We start from the raw sequence: 24,627 nt of genomic DNA, 5'->3' as shown, positions 1-24,627 counted from the left end.
TGCCTCCATCTCTCAATCAACGCCGTAAATAAAGGTCTATCTAACTCTAATCCACCACCTACCAACCTATGTACACCATAGAACCCAGCTAACTTAACATAATGCTCAACGTGATCATCTACCACCCACTCTCCTAAACTAAACACGTGCTCCCTACATGATATAATCTTATCCTGACTTCCCCGCCAAACGTCCTCACTCCTATGCTCCTCCTGCAACGTTAAAATTAAACGATCAAGAGGGCCGGGACTGAACACCGGTTCCATGGGACCTGCAACATAAGATCATACAAAAAATTAATAAAGTGTTGCAACATGAAAGACAAGGTCTATATATATATGACAGACATAAAAGACAAGTTCTAAAGCAAAATATTAAGTATTACCCCGATGATCCGACACTACCCTTAGATGAACAAGTTGCCTTATTATGGCCTGTTTTTCGATAAATGTTGCATGCTTTCACATTTTTACGAACTTTAGAATCCATTTCATTATGGTATCGTGTAGACTTAGGACGTCCTACCCCTCGTTGTCTGGAAGCATCAACGACAATTCTGACCCCTGTGTAAGGAGACCAGTAGGCAACATCGGGAATGGGATGAAAACTATTCAAATATGTCTGCCTATACTCATATGTGGTAAAGAAAGGATCTACAAAATCGGCATAAGATAAGTTGCGATAACGACACACCGCAAGCACATGGGAACAAGGCAACTTGTAGATTTTTAATTTGTCACAGGTGCAAGTTTTAGCTCGAAGATTAACAGTGTGTACATTGCCACCTTTACCCTCAGCTCGACCACCACATCCTGTTGTAACATCAAATAAGCCTCTTTCATAGTCAAAAGGGCGAACAGTATGAGCACCTGATTTCACCATGTTCTTCTCAATTATCTTTGTGGCCTTCTCAACATAGTCATGACCTTCTTCAAATCTTCTTTTACCCCAACCTCGCCGGGTAACAAAGTAAGAGTTCACTCGATAAAAGGTCATTTGAACAAGGGCAGTTATTGGCAAGCAACGAGCACCTTTCATGACTCCATTAAAAGCTTCTGACATATTAGTGGTTTTCACACCATATCTATACCCACCATCATGGTGAATTGACCACCGAGTAATTGATATATCCATCAAGTATTGGCGTGCTTCAACGTTCAATTCACCAATTTTGTTCAAGTAATAGTCAAACTTCTTTTTTTGTCGAGCATCCGCAGCTTTACCAAAAAGGTTCTTCACATAAGCATTCTTGAACTTAATGTTGACATTAGAGGCAAGGTGGCGAATACAATATCTATGGTGGGATAGTGGCTCCTCCCAACCATCGCCAACTTCATTCATTGTAGCCAATATACCCTTATGTCTATCAGATATAACACACAACCCTTCTCTCTGAGTGACTGCATGTCGAATGCACTTCATAAACCACCCCCAACTATCACTGTTTTCTTCTTCGACAATAGCAAATGCTAGAGGGAACAATTGAAAATTAGCATCTGTACCCATGGCTATGAGTAATGTACCCTTATACTTCCCATATAAATGAGTACCATCTATAGGGATAAGGGGGCGACAATGTTTAAAACCATCAATCGAAGGCTTAAATGCCCAAAACACTCGAAAAAAGATATGAACCATGGGATCTTCGTTAGAAGGTATTGTACACCATTCCACCACGGTTCCTGGGTTAGACTCTTTCAATGCTTGCATGAACTTGGGCAAATCTTCATAGGATTTCTCCCAATCACCAAAAATGCTTGCAATTGCCTTTTGTTTTGCTAACCATGCTCTCTTGTAGGTGATGGTATAATGAAACCTATCCTTCACAACTTGCACAATCAATCGAATTTTTAAAGAAGGATCGGCACGAATAAGATCTCTTATGATATTACACAAATAATCAGAGGTGATGAGATGATGATCTATCGAGATGTCACCAACACAGTTGCTTGCATGGGGGCCATTATATCTAACAATTTTGAAAGTAGCAAGACAAGGATCCTTGATTGCACGCATCCTCCAAGCACATTTACATTGAATCTTTCTTTTACACTCAACAACATATTTGGTGGGCTCACTCTCCAACACTTTAACTGAATGATTCTTAGCAATGGAATAAGCTTTCAGTTCATCTTTCAATTGCTCCAAAGAATCAAATTGTTGGCCAATGGCAAACTCCCCATCGAAAGCATTGTTATTGGACCAAGTCCTCCAAGAATCTTGCAAAATCGGATCTAATTCTTCCACCATGTTAAAATCTTGTGATGGAGCACTCTCTCTTATAGCCTTGTCATGAGCATCTTGCGTATCTTCATCTTCATCAACATCAGTATCCATCGCAATGTCAACATCACCAAATAAATCAATAGAATTTTGGTTCAAAGAATCAAAGACAACCATGGATGGATCACCATTTGAAGCATCTACATGTGGTGAATGAGTTGGAGAAGATAGGTCCAACATGTGCTCACTAGCATAGTGTTCATTGGTAAGCATTCTAGTGAATGAACCCATTGCCACAGTTTCATTAGTCAATGGCATGTTTGGTAATTCACTCGTTCTGAGATCCAACTGATCATGATATGATTCCAAGTGCACTAGTAGAAAATATCAAAAAGGCACCCCCTAATTGGCACCGGTTCAGTCCAAACCGGTGCCAAAAATGACCTACAAAATTGGTGGGAAGCTCAACCCAGAGTAAAAGGCACCGGTTCACTTCAAACCGGTGCCAAAATATAAAGGCCACCGGTTTGAACCGGTGCCTTTGTGAACCGGAGCCTTTAATTATTAAAAAAAAAAAAAATCGGCCTCTTCTTATAAGTCGGCCTCTTATAACGCCTAACCCTAAAATAATTTGGCCTCTTCTCTCTCCTCTCACTCCGCCTTTCCCTTCTCCTCTGCTCTCCCTTCTCTCTCCTCTAGCTCTCCTTCATTCCCAATCTCTTTTCTTTCTCTTCGAACATCTCCACAACAACAACAACAACAACACCACCGCAATAACACCAACAGCACCACCGCAAAGCCGCTGCCACCATCTCTTCTCTTTAATTTTTTATGGGTTTCATCAAAAAAATTTTGGTTTAATCCACCACGAACACATGCATGAGCAAGGTTAGGGTATAATTTCTTGATTTTAATTCGATTGTTTTGTTTTCGATTTCTGGGTTATTTGATTTTTTTTTTTTCTGATTTTTGTTTCTTGTTTATTCGATTTTAATACATTGTGTTTTCAATTTTGATTTTTTGTTTTTCGATTTCTTGGTTATTTTTTTTCCGATTTCAATTTTGATTTTTTTTTCGATTTTTGTTTATTCAATTTTAATATATTTTGTTTTCGTTTTTGATTTTATGTTTTTCGATTTCTGGGTTTTTTTAATTTATATTTTTTATCTGGGTTTTTTCGATTATTATTTTTTTTCGAGTTCAATTTTTTTTCGATTTCTGGGTTGTTTTAATTTATATTTTTTATCTGGGTTTTTTTCGATTTCAATTTATTTCCATTTCTGGGTATTTTTTATCTGGGTTTTTTTGATTTCTTGGTATTTTTCGATTTTTTTTTCGGTTTAATTTTTTTGCGAGTTCAAATTTTTCTGGGTTTAATTTTTTTGGAAGCTTAATTATATTAATCGTTTTTTTTTTTGCTTTAATTGGTGCAGGTATCTTGAGTTAGATCTTAAATGGAAGAATCAAAATGCAAGAATATTGAGTTTTTTTTTATTTATATTGTAATTTTTTTTTTTGTATGTTGTTATTGAACTACTGTATTGATCTATATTGTAAAATTGTTTTGATTATATATTGTAAATTTTTGATTATGTTGATTGAAATTCGATCTATATTGTCAATTAAACTGTCTTTTGAGGTTTGGGGTGCTGAGAAGTTGTATAAGGATGAATAGACGAATTGAACTTGCTGATTATAAACAAGACAGTGAGAAGAGTGATAAATAAGCTATCCCCATTATTATCACATTGCCTAAATTATGTGAGTCAGATTTTTAATTGTTTGATGTTCTAAAAAAAAAAAAAAAAAATTTATAATATTTGGCATTTTTGGCACCGGTTAACCGGTGCCAAAAACGATTCCACATTTTTTTAAACCCATTTTTGGCACCGGTTAACCGGTGCCAATTTCAAGTTTTGGCACCGGTTTGAACCGGTGCCTTTTTAAGCCCCTTTTTGGCACCCCTCACATTGGCACCGGTTCAAACCGGTGCCTTAGGCCGGGTTTGAACCGGTGCCAAATTCATTTTTTCACGTAGTGGTGAGTTTCTATTTCAGTTTCGTTTGGAAATTGATCGATGAACAATTGCATTAAGGTGGATTGTGTTCGAGACACTACTTCCCACATCGCTTTTAAAGCATTGTCACTATCCAATGGAATGCTCACATACGACCCAGACATTATTGGATACTTCATTGACACCTTCAATTCCACTTCCATTAAGAGACATCCCATAACTTCATATATCTTAGTCAATACCTCATCGAAATTCATCTGAGAATTTACAAATGCAAATTTCTGCTCTCCTCCTTTGTATGTAATATCACCATTATTATGTATTATTTCTCCTCCCCAATAACAGTATAGAGGAAAGTTTGAGAACTCCATGTTCTAAATAACAAATGTTTAATCAACCCATTAATTTATCTAATACAATAAAAAACAATGCAACAATACATAGTAATTTCATAAAAAAATAATAATAATAATAACAAACAAACAAAAAAAAAAAGGCACTGTCAAATTTATAAGCTATTAGAAACATACTGTAGGCTTTCAATTTTCTATTTCGATTCAACTACTTTGGTTGTTTCAATTTAAAAACTATGTTAAACAACTAACTTTGCCTTTTCAATTAAATAAATACTAGTAAACAAGTAACTTCGCTATTTCAATTAGCGGTTTGAAGTAAACAAGTAAACAAAAAAACACGAATCAATATTAATCAAGAATTTTAACAATGTCACACAGACCTAAACTACTATCAATTTTGAATCCGATTAGCATTTACAACATCAATTATACATTTATTTTAAAAAAAGCAAATTAGGGCAAACTCACCTCTTTAATTGCAGAAACTAATTGTCGCTGACTCGCTGTTGTGGTCCTTGTGGATGTCACGGTTGGGAGCCTACGTGAACTTATGGTGGTCGGTGGTTGCAAACGACAGTGGTGGTGGGCGGTGGTTGCAAACGGCAGTGGTGGCGTGATGGGGAATGCGCACCACCATGAGATAGCAGCAGAGAGTTTTTTTTTTCCCTCTTTTTAACAGCTCTGTTTTTATTTTGTCAGTAATATTCAATTCTAACTTTGCTTGTGTAATTTTGTTAAGGGGTGAAAATTAAACCGCTAATTGAGTTAGTGGTTTAATTTAATGAACCGCTAATTGAATTAGCGGTTTCTACCTAATTATAAAAAAAAAATAAAACTGATTTACAATTGATGACATGGACGGTACGTCCGGAATTTTAATAAATTATAGCGTATTTAGGGAATTTTGTTATCTTTTAACATTATTTTCGGAAATCGCTCACAATCATGAGTTCACTCGCGATCTAACATATGGAATAGGATCAGGCATTGAAATTGGAATCCATCGAGCCATCAGTACCTAATACTTCGTATTTTGGAACCAGACTTGAAATCATCGAAACCAATTCCAGTGATGATTACCAAGTTATTTATATAACTGTTGAAATATTTATAAATTTTATAGTTTATATTGATTTATTTCATTTTAAGCTTCTAATTACATTTTTATATAGCATTAAACTATTTTATATATTTAATGCTCTTGTAAAAAAAAAGGGGTGTTTTTTTTTTAGTCCTTTATTTTTTTTAACAAGAGCTTTAATAAAACCTTTTGTTTGTAAATACTGGATGCATTTAACATATTGTTATTTTCACAATATACTCGTTATGTGTATATTGAGTAACAAAAAACAATAGAATTAGACTTGCCATACCACAATCATTTTACCTACAATTTGTTCGAATTATATGTCTATTTCTTTCATTTATTACTCCCATAATAGATACAAATAAGCATATAATTCAGGGATGGAGGGAGTTGTAGGGCTTATTATCACTTCACCTTAATTTTAGTTTAGTTCAACTCCTAATTTCCTTCTCTCATAAAATATTCATTTCAACTCTATTCAGTTCACTTCAGTACAGTTCAACTCCAATCAGTTTAGTTCAATTCATTCAACTCCAATAGTTCAGTAAATATAAACAGACCCGTAGTCTTTGGATAGAAATTACATGAAAAGAGCTTATTGGTGCATGAACATTTTAATTTTATTGGTGCAATGTATTTTTTTTATCTCCAATGATCAAGCTAATAACTAGGCAATTGTTGAAATTACAAGTAAGTCTCTAGCTACAACCAATAGAGTTGCTCTTATCTATCAATAGACCAGAGAGTAAAAATTAAGAGAGATTATCCCGACCAAAATCTACATTCCTGATATAGTAATCCAAAAATTAAGGGAGGCCAAAAATGGAAAAGAATAATGGGAAAGAATATTCCTCAACCCCCGCAAATGGTCACTCTTTCAAGTACAAACAAGTCCATTCATAATCATAACCAATTAACCATAACCATAACCTAACTTACCCCTTTCTCCCTTTTCCCTTTCCTAATAAAGAATCTAATCACACCGCCTTTAAACATCTTCCCCACATCATTAACACTCTAATCGGACGGCTATTATCACTCCCACCATTTTCCTGTTTTTTTTTTTTTCCTCTTCTTTTTGAACGGAGTCCCACCATTTTTTTTTAAAAAAATAAAATAAAATAAAATTCATCCCATCAACAAACAGCAGAGAAGAGGAGAGAGAAAATAAAACTCAGAGAATCCACTAGAACCAAAAAAAAAGCTTGAGCTAAATTACCCCAATTTAGAAACCCTAATTTTCCGAAATTTGGAAACAAAATCAAAATTAAAAAAGGAAAGTTCGATGAATTTGTAGAAGGAAGAAGGGTATAAAAATAGATGCATGTCTCCTCTTTCACCCAGACACTGTCTTTGGATCCGAACCCGAATCCGAACCCGAACCCATTTTGGAATTGGAATTGGGTGCTTCAGTTTTTCATCACTGTCTTCTTTCTTGCATTAGGGTTTCTCTGCTTGCTTCGTTCTACAGCATCTAAGTATTTTGTTGTCGATTCTAATTTCAATTCTAATTCTAATTCTTCAACGACGTCGTCTCCTGATATGGATGCTTCCGTCGTCAATTCTTGTGCTTCTTGTGGCAAGCCTGCTTCTAAGGTTTGCACCGGTTGTAAGCTTGTTAGATATTGGTATGTTTTTCATTAATTTCTTGAAATTTTGGAATACATTATGTTTTATTTGATTATTTTTAATTTCATTTTAATGTTCTTGCATACTTGCATTGTTCGTTGAATTATAATAATTGTGATTACAATTATTTTTATTAAATTTTTGGAGAAGTGAATTATTGGGGAGGTTGGGAAATTCTGAGTTTGGTTGTAATGATTATTATTGGGTTTTTGTTTGGTATTTTGATAATTGAGCTGTAATTTTTATAATCTTTTAATAGTGGAGACATTTTGATGAGTAAATTTAAATGTTTTAGTAAAGATGGTTAAAGTAATTGAATTACTTATTTGGGCTAGGAATTATTTAATTGTGATGTGAGTAGTATATCTAAAGATTAGTTATTTAGTAATATCTTGAGGAGCAACAAGAATTGTGATGGGGGATTTTTGGGTAAGCGTTGAGCAATTTGATATGATTATGAGGAGAATTCTGTTAGTTATTCAATTGAGTATGTGCCTTTTCATGACTTGGAATAAAATGAATGCGAGGTTATTGAATTGATACTGTTATATTGATTGAGGTACTATAAGTCTATAAGCAGTGAGAATAACAATGGGAAGGGTTCTTTATTCAAGATGAAGTGGGATAATTTAAACAAGTGCAAGAACTTGAAACATTTCTATCGATTGAGGTACCATAAGCAGTGAGAATAACAATGGGAAGGGTTCTTTATTCAGGATGAAGTGGGATAATTTAAACAAGTGCAAGAAAGTGGAAACATTTCTAGGTTTCTCTTTGATTTCCGAGCTAAGGAATGTTTTTTTCGTTCAGTTGATACTTCTTGCCTTCCATTATATCAAAAAGCTGATCAGGTGTGATCTAGGTCAGGAATTCTGCATAAAAGCATTGATTTCTACTTAGAAGAAATTTGAATGGTTTGGCTGTGGAGAAATTTGAGGGAAGTGTCAAGAAACTTGCTGTGTAATAGAATTTTCGTCTGCTAACAGGGAGTGAATGTGACCGATCTGTGATGCAGCAACTTTGGACTTTTTACTAGGTGGTTCCATGAAACGACTAAGAGAGTGAGTGTTGAAATGAGTTCATAGACGAAGAGGTAGTGGAGTTGGTGCTTGGCCTGCTTGTTGTTTAATTCATAGGAAGTGACCTTTTTCCTTATTGTATTTAGTACGCACTATATAAGAAACTGGATAAATGTTTGTGGTGGATGCCTACTTAGTTTAGTCAAGCAAGGGAGCATACAATGAGAACGTTATGATGATTGGTGAATTATGAATGGCTGTGCCTCACAAGGATATTATTGTGGATAGATACTGCTGAAACTAATCATGTGTAGTTGAGGATGTTTGAATTTTGATTGTTTAGGAGAAAAGTTTCTTTCTTTTTGAATTTTCACTTTATTGTTGACTCTAGTTTAACTAAACTCTTTTGTTGTCACTGATATCTGTTGTTAATATCTTGTTGTCAATTATTGCGCCTTTCCATGACCCACTCTCTCTCTATGGTGAAAAACCAATGTCATCGCAGACTCGCAGTTTATAAATTCCTCGCCTACTTCTATTTTAGAATTTGTATCTCAATAGTTGACTCACTTGACTGTGTTGGAGCTCCTTGCCCCTTGAAATTTTGGAGATTTATTTTCTTGAATTTCGTTTTTGTCTTTTGTTCCTTTCAAGCTCCGCGATGTGCCAAAAACAACACTGGCTATCAGAGCACAGGAAAAAATGTTCGAAGTCACCACAGCAAACAGGTGGAAAGCGCAATATGTCTATTGCTTTGGTCCCTTCAAGTGGATCTGTCAAGACACAGAAGGTTGTGGACAAGGTCAGTTGGCAATATTTCTTACACTGTTGTTTTCTTGTTGCGACTTTTCAGTGATCTCTACATCGGTTGCTCCAGTTCCTAGATTCCAATTTCTTGAATTCTATTTTTCCAGGTTCTCTTTCCATATGATGAATTTGTCAAACTTTATGACTGGGACAAGTCAATCTTTCCACCTTGTGGGCTTTTGAACTGTGGAAACAGGTTTGTTATCTGTGTAGTTATTTTAGTATGGTTCATCCCTACCCCCCACGCCCTTTTCCTGAACTAATCATTGCTCCATTTCACTTCCATCTGTCCCTAAGACTAAATGTTTAGGTGGTTATTACATTGTTCGTTTCCTATCAGTTTGCTAATACAAAATCTGCTAGAGTCTAACAATGCTTGACTTAAGAGAAATATAGTTTAACTGTTTAATTAAAGGTCAATTATCTTATAACACTTCTTCCTGAATAATTTTACAGCATTGTTATCCATAAAATTCCCTGCCTTTTATGCTGATTCTTATTTTTGTGTCTGTTTTTGCAGTTGTTTTGCAAATGTGGTTCTACAATGCCTTGCACACACCCGACCACTTGTAGCATATCTGCTTGAAAAAGGCCATCGGAGAAATTGTAAGTGATGACCTCTTGAACTAATTTTGTCTGTTCTGTATGATTTAGTGATCCTTATATACTTGTTTCTTTAGGTCGGAGGAATGAGTGGTGCTTCCTCTGTGAACTTGAAATGCATATGACAAAAGCTAGTAGGAGTCAGCAACCTTTTTCACCAATTAATATTCTATCGCGATTACCTAGCATTGGTGGTAATCTTGGTCATGGAAAACAAGAGGATGCTCATGAGTTCATGAGGTAAACTTGTTAATTATGTACTATATACTCGTGGTGCTTCCAAACCTTATTTGTTTCCTGGACAAAGCTAAATATGTTTTGTCAGATATTTTAACTGAGTATTTAAGGGGTCAGATTTGGTTGGTTTAGAATCTCTTAGTTTTTGCTCTTGTTTCAATTTTGGAGTCTCTTAGTGCATTCTGCCGTATCTTTTTTTCTAATGGTTAATGATCTGTTGTTGAGTGGAGTCCTAGTGCAGTTTGGCCCTGAGATTGTATGAACCTTGACCTATATCTATTTGTATTGACATCATGTGCATTTATTCTGTGGCACATACATATTGCCTGTAGGTAATTGATGATTTTTATGTGGATTGGCAGGTTTGCCATTGATACAATGCAATCTGTCTGCCTTGATGAACATGGTGGAGAGAAAGTCATTGATCCCAAGTCCCAAGAGACTACCCTTATACAACATATATTTGGTGGTCAGCTTCGATCCCAGGTTAGTGTGACTTGCAATTTCTATCTTTTTGTCTACTGATTATATGCAAATTAGTTATTTTATGTAGAATCAAACTAGATTTTTTTTTCCTAATTTTGTGTTATAGACTTTGTCACTTTTACGGACCTAGATCATCAGTGTATGCTTGAGCAAGATCTGCTTCTTCTCGCCTTTCCACTTGTCTCTGCACTAGCATATTACAAGTATGTTTTAATGATATGTTGGTTTGATTGTGATCTGTCCTTTTTCTAACTGACAGTGTGAATCAGACTCAAGGGATCTCATTTCACTGAACTTTCTGACATCTTTTCATTTTGAATGTCCTTTTCAATAAATACTTTGTACTAAAATCCTTGTGGTGTGTACATTCATGTGAGGTATATGACTTACTGTTGTATGTCTTTCTTTTTTCAACATGTCTATCTTATTTTACAGGTTATATGTACCACGTGCAATCAAGTGTCTAATCAGTATGAGAATATGATGGATCTGACAGTTGAAATTCAAGGAGATGCTACATCTTTGCAGGAGTGTCTTGATCAATTTACTGCAAAAGAGTGGCTTCATGGAGAGAACTTGTATAAATGTGATGGGTATGCGTTTTCTTCTTGTCTATGGTTTCTTTGCATTTCACTTTGGCAGATAGAATTTCGTAACATTTAGATGCTTTATGTATCACAGCCGATTGTAAAATAACTTTTGAAATTTAGCCCTCCATAATTGACTTATACATCAGGACCACATTCAAAAAAACTTATTTGTAGGCGGTGTATCTCCATCACGTAGTTACTTAAAGCCTTGATTTTTTTTTTTCTCTTATTAAAGTAATAATTAATGTGAAGAGCCTTGAAAATCTTCTTTTTCTTTTCTATTTATATATTTGAGATGTATTGCTTAGTTTAGTATGTGATTTCTCATATGTTTATGTGTTGCTGCTTCTCAAATGCACTGTCTTTGTCTTATTTATTTTCAATTTTTATTTACAAAGTTACCTTGATCTCTCTTAAATGTTCCTAGCCTCTGGAATAATCTTGATTTAATTTGATAATCTGACTATATCTAACTGTTCTATGTAGTAACCAATATGATAAAATCCATTAGATTGGGTTTTACTTTGGTTTCATAGGTCACATAGTCTAATTTTTAATGATTGTGATGAATTTTTTTACTTCATACATAGATCAGATGTTGATTTGGTTTTTTGAATAGAATTATTTTGATAGCATGATATTTTCTGGTTTGCTGGTTCTGAATTTACTTGAATGTATGTTCCACAGTTATGGTCTGATAATCAGATTGGCCTCTCCTGTAGTCCTGTGCAATTACTTTGGTGGGATATGTTTTGCTTTCTGATCTGCAATCCAAGGCCTAAGTCTCTGAGAATCAACAAATTTGGACAGATGGCCCATCCAACTGCCAGTATGAAATATTTTTGAAAAAAATCTAAATTAAAATTGGCATACTTCAGACCTTCACCGTGTTGTTGGAACCACTACCCTTGCATTCCAGAATGTTGACATTTGTCTGTTTGTTGTCTTGTTGGGCCATGTTGGCTCTTAACATTATTTTAGCAGATTGTCAGCCTTATTCTAATGAATCAGAAGCTAGTTAGATTTGTTAGATGGACCTAGTTAGAGTTATCAGATGAAGCTAGTTAGATTAAGTCATTAAAGGCTTTGTGCCTATTTAAAAAATTGGAATGGGCCATGAAGAAAGACATGTTAAACTGGGGTAGTCTTTTGATTGGGCCAGGATGATGTTGATATGATTCCATCATCTTTCTTACCACGGCTTTAAATATCGGCAGATACACAATTACTTGAAGTACCTTTAGTTTTTAAGCTTTGCAACCAAAATTTACTGAATCGTGAAGGACTTTATCACATTAGCGGGTATAAACCAAGAGGAGGCTTTAATAAAGTGTTGATACAAGCTGATGAAAAAGTATGCCATGTCAACTGTGATCCTTGATGCGACCAATGATGCACGGGTATGCCAACCTCCTGCTGTTTCCCGTACCGGGGACGGGTACGGCCCATATACTTCCCCAAGGCGTACCCTTGAAAAGTGGTACGAGAAGGAAATTTGGGGACGGCAAGGAGCACCTTCGGAAACGTTTCGGGGACGGATCATGTCCTTTTCCGACGTCCCTAATAGAAGCCCAACCCACTTTTTTTTAAAAAAACCCAATTTTACTTATCTGATTTTGATTTCTCAAAAACCCTAAAAATTGAAGAAGTCACCTACAACATTGCAAACCTCGATTCCTTGGAGGCGACCACCTGCGGGCGACACTAGCGGCCAGCGATCTTCAGGCAGCCATTACCGAACCTTTCGAGAGAGGAGAGAAAGAAGATGGTTTTTTTTTTTAAAAAACTAAATTATTTAATTATCTAACATTTCAATTGGTAAAAGGTAAAGTAGCTGTAATTGTAAGAAAAAAAAAAAGAAGGTAATTAGCTGTTATTCTGTAACTTTTTTCACTCTCTTTTTATTTTTTTTTTTATAATTTTTTAGTCTTACTTTTCTATTACTCTGATTTGTACTCAGTAGAATTTAGGAGTATTTGTCTTTTTATAAACATTGCATGGATTTCCTCGAAAAAAAATAAAATAAAATTGTATGGTTTTTTTTTATTTTTTATTTTTTATTTTAAATTTATAAACATTTTTCTGAATTTTAATTTTTTTGCCGAACCCTTTTTTTGGAATTTTTATTTTGCCGTTTTTCGTCCCCGTATCCGTTTCTGTGCAACCTAGGATGCGACACTGCGATTAGTGCAATGTAGTATGGTTCTATAATGCATGACCATTATCATGATTGCAACTGCAAATCATGATTTAACTTGGTCCCAAAATTATTAAAATCGAGATTCTACTTTGAATTGAAAGGAGCTTTTAGAATCGTTGTACGATTCTACAAACATAGATATTCAAGACATCGTATTGAAATTTCATCGAATGTGTTTATATTATAAGGTATAAACATAATTTGATAGAAAATAGTTGTGTACCCACTAAGCAACCTATTTGTGACGATATATGTTTATTAGTAAAATTGTAGGCATGTTTTAATTTGTAAGGTTTTCACTAGTTAAGAAAAAATATGTAAATCGAATAGAAGCGTAAATTGAATTGTATGGTCATACATTAATCATAAAATAGTAAGATTCTAAGATTTCAATTGCGAGTTCCAACTTGTCCTTTGATATGCGCACATGATTAAAGATTATGGAAATTTTGAGTGTTGGAAAATGACTTAGTTTACACCTTGTCTCAAGTTTGGTCGACCTATAGCATTTGTTGTTTACATTCGTGGAACCCTTGTCCCTTGAGTTTTTGAAATGCCTACAAGAAAGTCCTTTATAATGTTCAATCATGTGTCTCCATCATAAGAAAATGTATGACAACTTGACAAGTTACAAACTGTACTCCTATTTTGATTAAAGATTTAATTCTATGAATTCTTAGGCCTTGTCTCTTCACCTTATTTTGCTGAACTGAATATATATTAGCTGAACCTGAAGTTATCTTAATTGAAATTAAATTAATTTTGCTTAACTTAAATTATTTCTATTAAACTTGTTGTACTTGCTACTCTTTTATATTTGTTCTTTAAAGTTATTTATTTTTACTCAACTTAGCTTAATTTGACTGAACCTGACTTATTTTTATGAACTGAAATTATTTTAAGTAAATATTATCGAATAAGGTGAAGTGAACATGGCCTTACATCAATTTGTTAAATTTATTATTGTAGTGTATATGGTGATTTACTATTGTTGGTTTATTTTAAAAAGTACCATTATAGAAGTAATCTATACTTTCTAATGATAGGTATTAATGTGAGTGGTTGGAGATTTACCTTGAATATTACAGTTGGTCAAATTGAACTTTATTTTGTCGACAGAAGTATCCCTTTTTATATCTTGATGACTTGTTAGAGATGTGGAACACTGAGTTGCTTTACTTGGATGCATGTTTTTTGAATAGCTTATTTACCACTTCTGTTGCTAAATAAGTGGTACCTCATTAATTTGTGAAATTGCTTATTTTCAAGTTTGAAATGGCTACAATTGTGAATATATTTGCCTCCTTTAGAAATAGACCATTGGATCCTTATTGACATCTGTAAAAAATTATTTTTTTTGTTCTGTTTGCAGATGTAATGATTATGTCAGGGCATGGAAGCGTTTAACTATCCATCAAGCTCCAAACGTACTTACAATTGCTTTAAAGAGATTCCAGGTAATATTTTATTTTTGTTGCTGGTAGACTTGAATATCTTTTATCTTCCTGACGGTTATCCTGGCTATCTTCAAATATAGGATCATATAGCTTATTGTTTCTGTTGCAGAGTGGGAGATTTGGTAAAATTAATAAGAAAATTATTTTCCCTGAAAGTCTGGATCTTAGCCCATATATGAGTGAGGGAAGAGATGGCACGGATAAATACAAGCTGTATGCAGTTGTGGTCCACGTGGACATGTTAAATGCATCTTTTTTTGGCCACTATATCTGTTACACAAAAGGTTTTCAGGGAGACTGGTACAGAATTGATGACTGCAAGGTAACACTGCACATCCAACTATGTTTCTTGTTGATTAGCCTTTTGTAATTATGAAGCTTTTCCCTGAACCATTTTGCCCTTGTTGAGTCCCAATCAGTAACAAATTATGTTGTTTTCACACGATTTTTTTTAATCTTTGTTTTTGAAAAAGATATCCATGTTTTTTTGGTACATATCTACTCAGTTTTGCAAGATTGAGCATCTTTTCTCTTTCTTTATGTTTGCTCATTCGTGTTTCTATGTTTTGACTTTACCTTGTGATGTTTGTGCATTTTGGGTGACCAAATGCATTTGTGATGTGTCTATGTATAGATTGTTCTTTTGTCTGATTTCTCTTTAAAAAAACACTTAATGATCCTTAATTTCCAGGTGGCGAGGGTTGAATTAGATGAAGTTCTTTCACAGGGAGCTTATATGCTTTTATACAGAAGGTATACATTTCTCCTCCATGCTTTTGTTTGAGGTTGTCAATCATACTATTTCTCTCAAGTATACAAATGGGGAGGAAGGTTGATGTCACTGGATTTAAAATGCTAGAATTCTTTGATATCCAGAATTCTACAGTAAGAAATTAGTACCGTCCAGTCCAGTATAACAATTTCAGTACCCTATCAGTGCTGCTTGATATTATTTAAGGCCGCTTGGGCCTTTACTCTTGGCCTGAAATTGTATTTGAGAAAATGAATCTAAGCTACTAAATAAAAATATGATTAGCTGGAAAGGGTAAAGTATGATAGGTTGACTTATTCCATCCTTACATGTCATCCCTATTTGATTTGCTTCTACCTTGCTGACCTAGCCTGGCACTGATGGCTGACATGATGTAATCCAGCTTGTCAACCACCCTGAGTTTAAAACTAAAATCAGTGAACCATATGCTTGTGGTTGTATAGGGGCCAAAATTGGCCAATGGACACCTTATTTTTTTCCAGGCACTGACTCTACCGCCAATGCCCCTCAATCTCTTGCACTATGTTTCTATTTTAGTCTTGCTTTTAATTATAAGATTCACTCTTGAGGGTATGCAATGATTTCTGGGATTGACAGGAAATTGACAGGAAATCGACTATATGTGATGAAATAGTAAGAACTTGTTCTCTTCACCTAAAATAAGGGTTTAGGTGTGATCTATTAAGGCCTGGTGTATTTGGTCTGAATTCCTCGATTGTTTTGGTCCAATGTACTGGTCTAACTAAGCTTCGACTGTATTTTTGCACTAATATATAAATTGTAGTGGTAAATTGTTGGATTTATCTCAATGTGTACATTCCAAATATGTAATTTCTATATTTAAAAAAAAAAAATCATAATTAAAGATATTTAGTAATAAGTAAATGCATGTTTAAAGTCATTGTTCGATTTGATTCGAATATAGTTGGTCTGATTTGATTCGAATATAGTTGGTCTGATTTGATTCTGATAAGAATGTAACAAGTTAATGAAATAAATTGAAACTCCTGTCCCACCGAGGCTTGGAAATTTGCCAAATGTGAAAAGAATCCTTGTAATTTGATCAAGAAATAGTCAATATTTATTTTATCTGTTTCCTCACTTTTAGTTATTTCTAGATAGACATGTTTGTGTGGGTGACTTATAAACATAATTGTTATTGTACTTCCTTTCTTAAACGTATTTTAGAATCTAGATTATTTCCATGCCATTCTTGTACTTTATAATGTTCAGGTTATGGAATGATATGAAAAATGATTTGTTTGATGGTCATATGTCCACTTTTTATGTAATGGTATATGTATTTACTTTTATTTTAATTTTTCTAATATATACTACATGATTGTGGAGCCTGGTCTTTGTTAAAAATTGGCAGTCAATATCCTGTAATTGCTATATAGAGAGATATGTAGACACAAATGCTTGTGAAGGAAGTTAGGTACCCATTAAATATAGTGGTTATTGTGCTAGAAGGCCCTTGGCTGAACCCAAATGCGCAAATATAACCAAACTCTGTATCGTTGATGGAGCATCAGTGTAGCTTCTAATACTGATGTTATTTGGCAAAGTAGAATACTTTGTCCATGGCGAGCTGGTGGTGGGGGGTGTTGAGAAGTGATTGTATTACTACTAAGTGAAGCCTTAGTTTGTCAGTATTCTTTGACACCTAAATTCATCCCCTTTCTATCTTATGGTCACTTATTAGGCTAATGGGAACATGACATCTTTGAAGTTGTCACTTGCTAATGTAATACGAAGTATGTTCTATCTTATTATTTTCTTTCATAATTATTAAAAAATTGATACATCGTAAACTTAATATATTACCAGTAATCAGATGAGCACATATTGCTTGAGCTGTCCTATCTCATAATACCATGTGAATTTTGTTTGGCATTTAATTTGAAAGGAGGTACTAGTAAGTAGTAATGGCTTGTTTTGTGCCGCCTGTCGTCTGATTAATCTATTTCTGATTAATTCATTTGTTAAAGACTCCCGAGTATCTTGTTCCTGTGTGCTTCTGGAATTGGGTTGCATAGTTTTCTGTTTATTATCAGCTTAGTGCATGGAAACTGTATTTCTGAAATTGCTCCTCGTGGGACAGGATTTCTGCTCGACCAAAATGTTTGAAGACATCCGAACCTGCAATAAATCAGCAGCAGGATGGGAGGAAGTTGTCCACTGAGGCAGAGAATAGTAGCTCAACCCGACAGGCTGATTCTTTAAATTCTTTGGAAGTGTCCAATTCCAATTGCAGTTCGGCCAATCATCTAGATTCTGATGTGAACAGACAGTTGGACCACACTCATACTCCAGCAGAACAATTGAAACCGATTGACAGCGACTTGGAGGACTTTCAGACTGTCAATTCTGTGTCAGATCTACCAGTTTCAGTTGAAATGTCGGAGAATGGTAATTGTTCTTTGAATACACTCACAGCTGTTGCTGCCCAAACGGTTTCCAGCTCTCCGTCGTGTTCAAGTGCAGAATTACCTGGTGAAGTTTCAGATATCCCTGGATCATCTGCTATGGGTGGGAATTTATTGAGTGAGGCCTCACGTGAGGGCTTAGCAGCTTTAGCTGTAGCTGCTGCCTCAGTGTCTGATGTAGAAGCTGTTTGTTTTCCAGCTGATTTCTCGGGTTCCACTGGAAAACCTGAAGAGCATAGGTTTGAGGATGAAAACAATTCTCATGTAGCTGGCATTTTTGAAAATTTTGTTCCCGTCACCTCTGACCCAACTGTCCCTTGTGAGATGAACTGCTACAGTAATGGATCTGTTGCAGGATATCCTCACCATAGAGTTGACGAGAGGATGGATAGTGAGATGGGCTATCTTGGCCTTCTTGACAAGGAAGAAAGTGAGGTATCTCCAGATGACATGGATTTGGACAGTGTGGAGCTTAATGAGCCTGATAACCGTTCTAATGGTAACATCCACGACATTACAACTGATGAAAGTCCTGTTAATTCTTGTTAGGTCCTGCTACTAGATAAAGAAATGCCTTTTTGCGTGCATGGCTAGGTCATTCAGAAGCCTATCAGTGTATTGGAACTTCTGCATACCTCTGTTATAGGATGTATGACTGTTGCAGGAAGGCAGTTTGGAAAGTTTTACTTGGAGCAAGTTAGGCCTGTAATTATCTATTTTTTCCTGTTGCAGAGGATAAATCCGAGCAGCAACAGCGGAGGAGCCTCCATTGCGTGATTAATTAACAAATTGTTCGATTACTATGATTATCATAAAATTAGATTTAGTATAAGAGTTGAAGCAAGAAATAGTTCAGATATAACTTTTTTTTTTCCTCATTGGTTTCCCCCCAAGTTTTAGGAATCATTATTTAGTAGATAATCCTCGTTTAGAAACTGATTTAGGGCAAAGTCCTGGATTTCAGTATTAGAAGGAATCTTGGATGCTAACCTTCCAAATTCTTGAATGTGTTGGTTACTTGGCATTTGGACAAGTACGTTGACCACTTGAATATGCTATGAATTTCTTTTTGATTAGGCAACCATAGGCTTATTATTTTGATATAAACTTTGTTTTGGCCATAACTTCTGGATCTAAATTTATTAATTGATTTTGCAATTGTATATATATTTTTTTTCTTATAGGAAAGATGGGAGTATCTATAACTCTATAAGGTTATTATACGAGTAACAAATTTTGGTTTTTTTAAGTTGTAATCATTTCTTCCATGTATTCTTTCAAGGCAGCTTAAATTTCCATGTATTCTACAGATGATTTAACAAATTTATCTAACTGGAGAAGTTGTTGTTATAAGATTTGTATCTATTTCTGCTTAAACAACAAAAATACATAATATCGGAGTATTATTCATATATCACTCGAGCCAATAACTAGTTTATAAGGTTTTACATCCGAAAAGGATTCATCAATGTGTCATTCTTTAGAGATCTGACTTACCTATACCAGTCTACCCTCACTCACTTTAGTCTGCTAGCTTGTTTTGTATTGTATCCTTAGATGTTGGCGAAGTGCATTAACAATGGCAGCTTACATCAAACTTTGATCACTTTACTCGATCACCCCACCATTTCATTTCCATTACTCAGCCAAATCCATGCTTTATTGATTTCTTCTGGACTTTCAAAGCGCCACCCTTTTGCCTCCAAACTCTTCTCTTTCGTTGCAGATTCTGGCAATGCTGATTACACTCACCGATTACTGCTGCACAACCCCAGCAACTCTGTTGTGCATTGGAACAGAGTTATCAGGCTTTTCTGTAACACCCCAACTCCCTATAATTCCATCAATGTTTTTGTTGAAATGCAGCGATTTGGGGTTGTTCCTGATTACTTCACTTTCCCTTCTTTAGCTAAGGCCTCGGCACGCCTCTGTTCGATTGAACATGGGGTGTCTTTGCATTGTGTTGTGTTCAAGAGTGGGTATGAATTGGATGTTTTTATTCAGAATTCTCTCATTCATGTGTATGCTTCATGTGGGGAGATTTTGTATGCACGTAAGGTGTTTGATGAAATGCCTCAAAGGACGACTGTGACATGGAATTCAATGTCGGATGGGTATGCTAAGTGTGGGGATTTGGAGAGGGCACAAGAAGTGTTTGAGTTTGCTCCTGTTAAGGATATCGTGTCGTGGAGTTCTCTTATTGATGGGTATGTTAAAGTGGGTGAGTATGGAGAAGCTATGAAGGTCTTTGAGAGGATGAAAGTAGAGGGGGATATTAAGGCTAATGAGGTGACTATGGTGAGTGTTTTGGGTGCATGCTCTCATTTAGGTGCCCTCGAGCAGGGTAGATCGATGCATCGTTACATAATCGAGAATGAATTGCCTTTAAATCTTGTGTTGTTAACTTCTCTTGTGGATATGTATGCCAAATGTGGAGCAATAGAGGAGGCCTTGGTTTTGTTTAGAGGGATACCAAAGTATAAGACTGATGTTTTGCTATGGAATGCTATCATTGGAGGGCTTGCAAGCCATGGCTATGTGCAGGAGTCGTTAGATCTATTTGCAGAAATGTTAATGGTACAAGTTGTGCCTAATGAAATAACTTGCTTGTGTCTCTTATCTGCTTGTGCTCATAGAGGATTGGTGAAGGAAGCTTGGGAGATTCTTGATTCTCTCGAGAGAAGTGGCATGAAACTCAAGTCTGAGCACTATGCTTGTATGATAGATGTTTTGGCAAGGGCAGGTCAGGTGGTAGAGGCTTATGACTTTATGAACAAAATGCCTTTGGATCCAACCCCTGCCACATTAGGTGCTCTCCTTAGTGGTTGTATTAGCCACGGAAGGTTAGACCTTGCAGAACAACTAGGGAAGAAGCTTGTTGAAGTTGACCCTCACCATGATGGCAGATATGTGGGCTTGTCTAATGTGTATGCTGCGATAAAACGTTGGGATGAGGCAAAGATGATGAGGCAAACTATGGACATCACAGGGGTGAAGAAGTTTCCTGGCTTCAGTTATGTGGAAATTTCAGGGGCTCTTGAGATGTTTAAAGCACACGATAGATGGCATCCAAAGTCTTCAGAAATCATTATGATGGTAAATTTTATTTTTAGGCAAATGAAGAAGGTTTCAGATTGTGATGGAGGGAACATGATATACTAGGTTGCTAGAGACCTGGGTTTTACAGTCTTCAAGCGCTTATTATGCATGGGACAAAAGAATGAAGGCAGTGTGGTGTTTAGATGGTTTCCAACGGATTAAGCTATAAACTCCTTTTGAGCTTCATATTACCTGCATCCAGCCATTCAGGAGGAGCTGCATAAAAATACTTCACATGGGGAAAGAATTCGAGGGTCACAGCTGAGTGGAGCCTTAGGTTGTTGAGCAGGACATGTTTCTGTATCTTCTTCGCCACCTTAATTTGGTAAAAGCTTTAGACATCGAATTGTGCTTTTGAAAGGACAATATGGATGTCGATTGAGGGTAAAAGAAAAGGTTGCAGTTTTCTAGTACAATCAACTGTCAGTAGCTAAGTGGATGCTTTTCTCATGAGTGCTGAATAGAAGGTGCATTCCCAATTTTTATCATACTGGTAAGAGCTTTGATTTCCGTTGGTCCTAGGCTCCTAGCAGGGAAAACATGAATGAGGTGACTCTTCTCTATTTCACACCAGATAACTGTTAATGTTGCTAGATAATCTGCTTGATTTTCTACCGTACATAATCTTTCTTTGATAAAGTGGTCACCTGTAAGAAACTTGTGCTTTTCTTGTTGAATTATGTCTTAATATCAATATCTGTCATTTTGTTAGTTTTTGTCATAATAGTGGCCAAACCAATGCATGAATATCAATCCTTGTGTTCAAGATTTCAAATTTGAATGCAATCTCTAGTACAAACAGAGTAGGAGTGTACACTTTTGCAAAGACCTATCTAGTTAAGCTTACATACTTCAGTTTACTTTGTTTGACAGAGAACCATTAGTCTCCTAAAAGCATTATTCGTAGGTACTACCGCCCTTGCCTTATTCATTTTTCCTAATATCGCAGTTCTTTGATCTTCCAGACCAGTGATTCTCTGAGAATTAATGTACATCAATGTTGACTCCGGAGGCTGGAGCCAGCAATATGGACCTAAACATTATTCTTCATGATTGTGCTATTATTCTGCTTCTGAATTCCTGCTCAAAAATCATCAATTGAATTACTTTATATAATGTAATTGCATATTCAATTTTCTGCATTTGTCACCCTTTATAATCAAGCACTAGTTCTCAATCATTTGGGTGGTAAACAAAAGGATTGAATTTCCTTATGTTTATCTCCATATTATGAGTTATTTACTTTGAATGCATGCCAGCTAGTTTAATTGTCAAATTCTGATGGTGGTTCCCAGGATCAAATAAGATGTTGAATTCAAACTTGAGCTGATCATCCTATGATTTTATTCCAATAAAATACATAGCTTCTGGTACTCAAGTCTTAGTTCTTTCATGCTTATAAGAAGTACGAAATGATTAAGATGTATTAGCAGATGTTTCAAGGGGAAGACGAAGATCACTTACCATAGCATTTCAAGATAGGCCTTTTCCCAATTTTAAGGAGCTGAAAGCTAAGTATATCTCCAGGATTAAGATTGTTTGCAGCCTGAAAATAACTCCATCCTCTTCTAATGTAGCATTGACGTCTATTTCTATTGAAACTCAGCCTCACTTTCCAAGACATACCATCTACATCTACCAGTGTCATGTTATAATTTCTGTTTTCAAAACCATTTGTTCTTGAAAAGCGCATTGGAAGATACTGCATAAGAATTCATCACAAAATTGTCAGGTAATAAAACAGTTTCTGATATAATTTTTGTAATGCTTTCTTCATTACAAGTATCCGTGAATTTAATTGAGAACAGAGCCTAGGAATTTAAAATACGAGGTTCACTTACAATAAATCTCATTTTAAAGCAGTAGGAAGTGAGAGTCACATGACAACGTGAAGTTTCTCCAGCAGCAGCAAGGCCAACAACAAAATCTAATGGTTTTCCTTTTGAAGTAGACTTGTTCTTCAATACCTTCCTCTTTTCCAAACCTAAATACATTAATAATAAAAAAAAAATAAAAAAATAAAATAAAAAACAATTTAAAGTAACAACGACACTAAAGCCTTGGTCCCAAAATATTTTGAGGTCGGCTAATAAACTTTAGTAACCCTATGTTTTATAATTGGTAAAAACTACTCCTTTGTCCCACAATCCGGTTACGGATATCATCAATGTATTCATCACATCAAACTCTTTTTTTTTTTTTTTTTAAGTCAAACAAGAAAATATATATGAGACGGAAGAAGTAGTAACCTTTGCAATTACGGTGGCGGTGGAAGGTAGGGGAGTATAGGCGCTGACAAGCAGTAGTGGGATCAAAGACCTCGACTTGGAAGAGGAGTTGGCTTTGATGTATAAAAACCAAAAAATCACCCATTCCTAGTTGATTGTAGAGACAAAATTCTTGCCATCCATCTTTGAAATAGCGACCGCCTTCGATTTTAACATCCCAATGACGTTGTGAATCAGTCATTAGCACCACACTCTTGAGTGGCTCACCCTGCAATTCCTCCTGCAAGTGCCTCAGAAATGATACTGGAATTGACTGCTTGATAAACAAGTACAACTATCAGTGCTGGAAAATGGATATATCAAAAATTTTATCTACTTCTTTCATAATGTTTTTGTAAATATGGAATTTAATGGTCAAACATATGCATCGACAACACGTAATATTCAAATAGATCGAAGGGAGTATAAAATGTAGAGGAAGAAACACTGACAAAGGAATTAAGGAAACCAGCAGTGAGGGGCTGCATGAATCGAGCATGTGTTGAATTTTCCATGTCTTGGAATTTCTTGAATCTAGAATTTTGGAAACAATAAGCTTTACTTCTTCATTACAGTTTTTAATATTTGGATTCCTTAAAAAATAAAAAAAAAAATAAAAAATAGAAATAAAAACAGTGTTTTTGAAAATGTAACTGTATGTCTGTATCTGACAACTGAAGTAACTATTCCTGTAGCAGTATTGATGCCGAAAACAAGGCTAGCCAAAAACACAACACATGGCTTACTCAACTGTTGATTGCCTCAAACTATGATGACAACAACACCTTCCAGTCTCCATGACTAGATCACATCCTGTAAGACTCAGACTTGGATTGATATGTCTAAAATCATCCATGAAAATTATCAGTTACACTTGGGTTGTAAGGTGCACTCAATTATAAATTTTTGCTCATTTGATGTATGATTGAGCAATAATTATCAAAATGAGCAAGAAATACCCTTGATTGCACCTTGCTGTTATAATTTTTTGCTCATTTGATGTATAAGAATTTCTGATCCATTCACAATTGAAACAACTTAAGAGGATAGACCTTTTGCATACAAGCATATTGAATAGGGAAATAAACTGTCTGGATTAAGTATCATAGGTATGTTAGGATGATCTTAATTACTAACATGATTTTAATTATTAAGTAACATATCCATTTTAATGAATAATGCCCTGGAATATTTTGAGTTAAACGAAGAAATATATTATATGCTATAATTCACGCTTTAGGATTATTTTCGTAAAATTTGTTTCAAACTAAAATGAGTGTGTGGTGCATCCCAGGGTCATAAAACTTGGGTTGAGACCATAATATGCCTTTTAGTTGGTCTATAAAGCT

At 35.3% G+C, this 24,627-nt stretch overlaps 2 protein-coding genes and 1 pseudogene across 2 annotated transcripts; 2 read left to right on the top strand and 1 right to left on the bottom strand.

The window, feature by feature from the left end:
* Nucleotides 1-6,847: 6,847 nt before the first annotated feature.
* LOC145584566 (ubiquitin carboxyl-terminal hydrolase 18-like) lies at nt 6,848-19,036 on the top strand. Its single transcript, XM_081641385.1, has 11 exons — nt 6,848-7,311; nt 8,986-9,133; nt 9,246-9,334; nt 9,659-9,744; nt 9,819-9,981; nt 10,341-10,464; nt 10,900-11,057; nt 14,627-14,711; nt 14,821-15,033; nt 15,403-15,464; nt 17,588-19,036. The coding sequence occupies exons 1-11, from the start codon at nt 7,004-7,006 to the stop codon at nt 18,459-18,461; spliced, it is 2,310 nt and encodes a 769-aa protein (XP_081497511.1). The 5' UTR covers nt 6,848-7,003; the 3' UTR covers nt 18,462-19,036.
* Nucleotides 19,037-19,381: 345 nt separating this feature from the next.
* On the top strand, nt 19,382-21,639 carry LOC145584565 (pentatricopeptide repeat-containing protein At5g08305 pseudogene; annotated as a pseudogene).
* Nucleotides 21,640-21,962: 323 nt separating this feature from the next.
* On the bottom strand, nt 21,963-23,150 carry LOC145584564 (B3 domain-containing protein REM3-like). Its single transcript, XM_081641384.1, has 3 exons — nt 22,853-23,150; nt 22,476-22,713; nt 21,963-22,091 (listed from the first exon to the last, which is right to left on the bottom strand). Exons 1-3 carry the CDS (start codon nt 23,003-23,005, stop codon nt 22,045-22,047), a joined length of 438 nt encoding a protein of 145 aa, XP_081497510.1. The 5' UTR covers nt 23,006-23,150; the 3' UTR covers nt 21,963-22,044.
* Nucleotides 23,151-24,627: the final 1,477 nt, after the last annotated feature.

The sequence above is a fragment of the Chenopodium album genome, chromosome 16, assembly GCF_948465745.1.
Source record: "Chenopodium album chromosome 16, dcCheAlbu1.1, whole genome shotgun sequence".
Taxonomy (NCBI): Eukaryota; Viridiplantae; Streptophyta; class Magnoliopsida; order Caryophyllales; family Amaranthaceae; genus Chenopodium; species Chenopodium album.
The sequence above is the reverse complement of the archived record's forward strand: the minus strand, read 5'-3'. Positions and strand labels throughout refer to the sequence as shown.

What these genes read in the sequence shown, in the direction of transcription:
- LOC145584564 (XM_081641384.1), bottom strand. Translation starts at nt 23,005, where the DNA reads ATGTATTTAGGTTTGGAAAAGAGGAAGGTATTGAAGAACAAGTCTACT. An exon ending in GCTTTAAAATGAGATTTATT is followed by an intron (nt 22,714 to 22,852) that starts GTAAGTGAACCT and finishes ATTCTTATGCAG; the next exon opens with TATCTTCCAATGCGCTTTTC. An exon ending in GCCTATCTTGAAATGCTATG is followed by an intron (nt 22,092 to 22,475) that starts GTAAGTGATCTT and finishes ATTTTTGAGCAG; the next exon opens with GAATTCAGAAGCAGAATAAT.
- LOC145584566 (XM_081641385.1), top strand. Translation starts at nt 7,004, where the DNA reads ATGCATGTCTCCTCTTTCACCCAGACACTGTCTTTGGATCCGAACCCG. An exon ending in AAAAGGCCATCGGAGAAATT is followed by an intron (nt 9,745 to 9,818) that starts GTAAGTGATGAC and finishes TTGTTTCTTTAG; the next exon opens with GTCGGAGGAATGAGTGGTGC. An exon ending in GATGCTCATGAGTTCATGAG is followed by an intron (nt 9,982 to 10,340) that starts GTAAACTTGTTA and finishes GTGGATTGGCAG; the next exon opens with GTTTGCCATTGATACAATGC.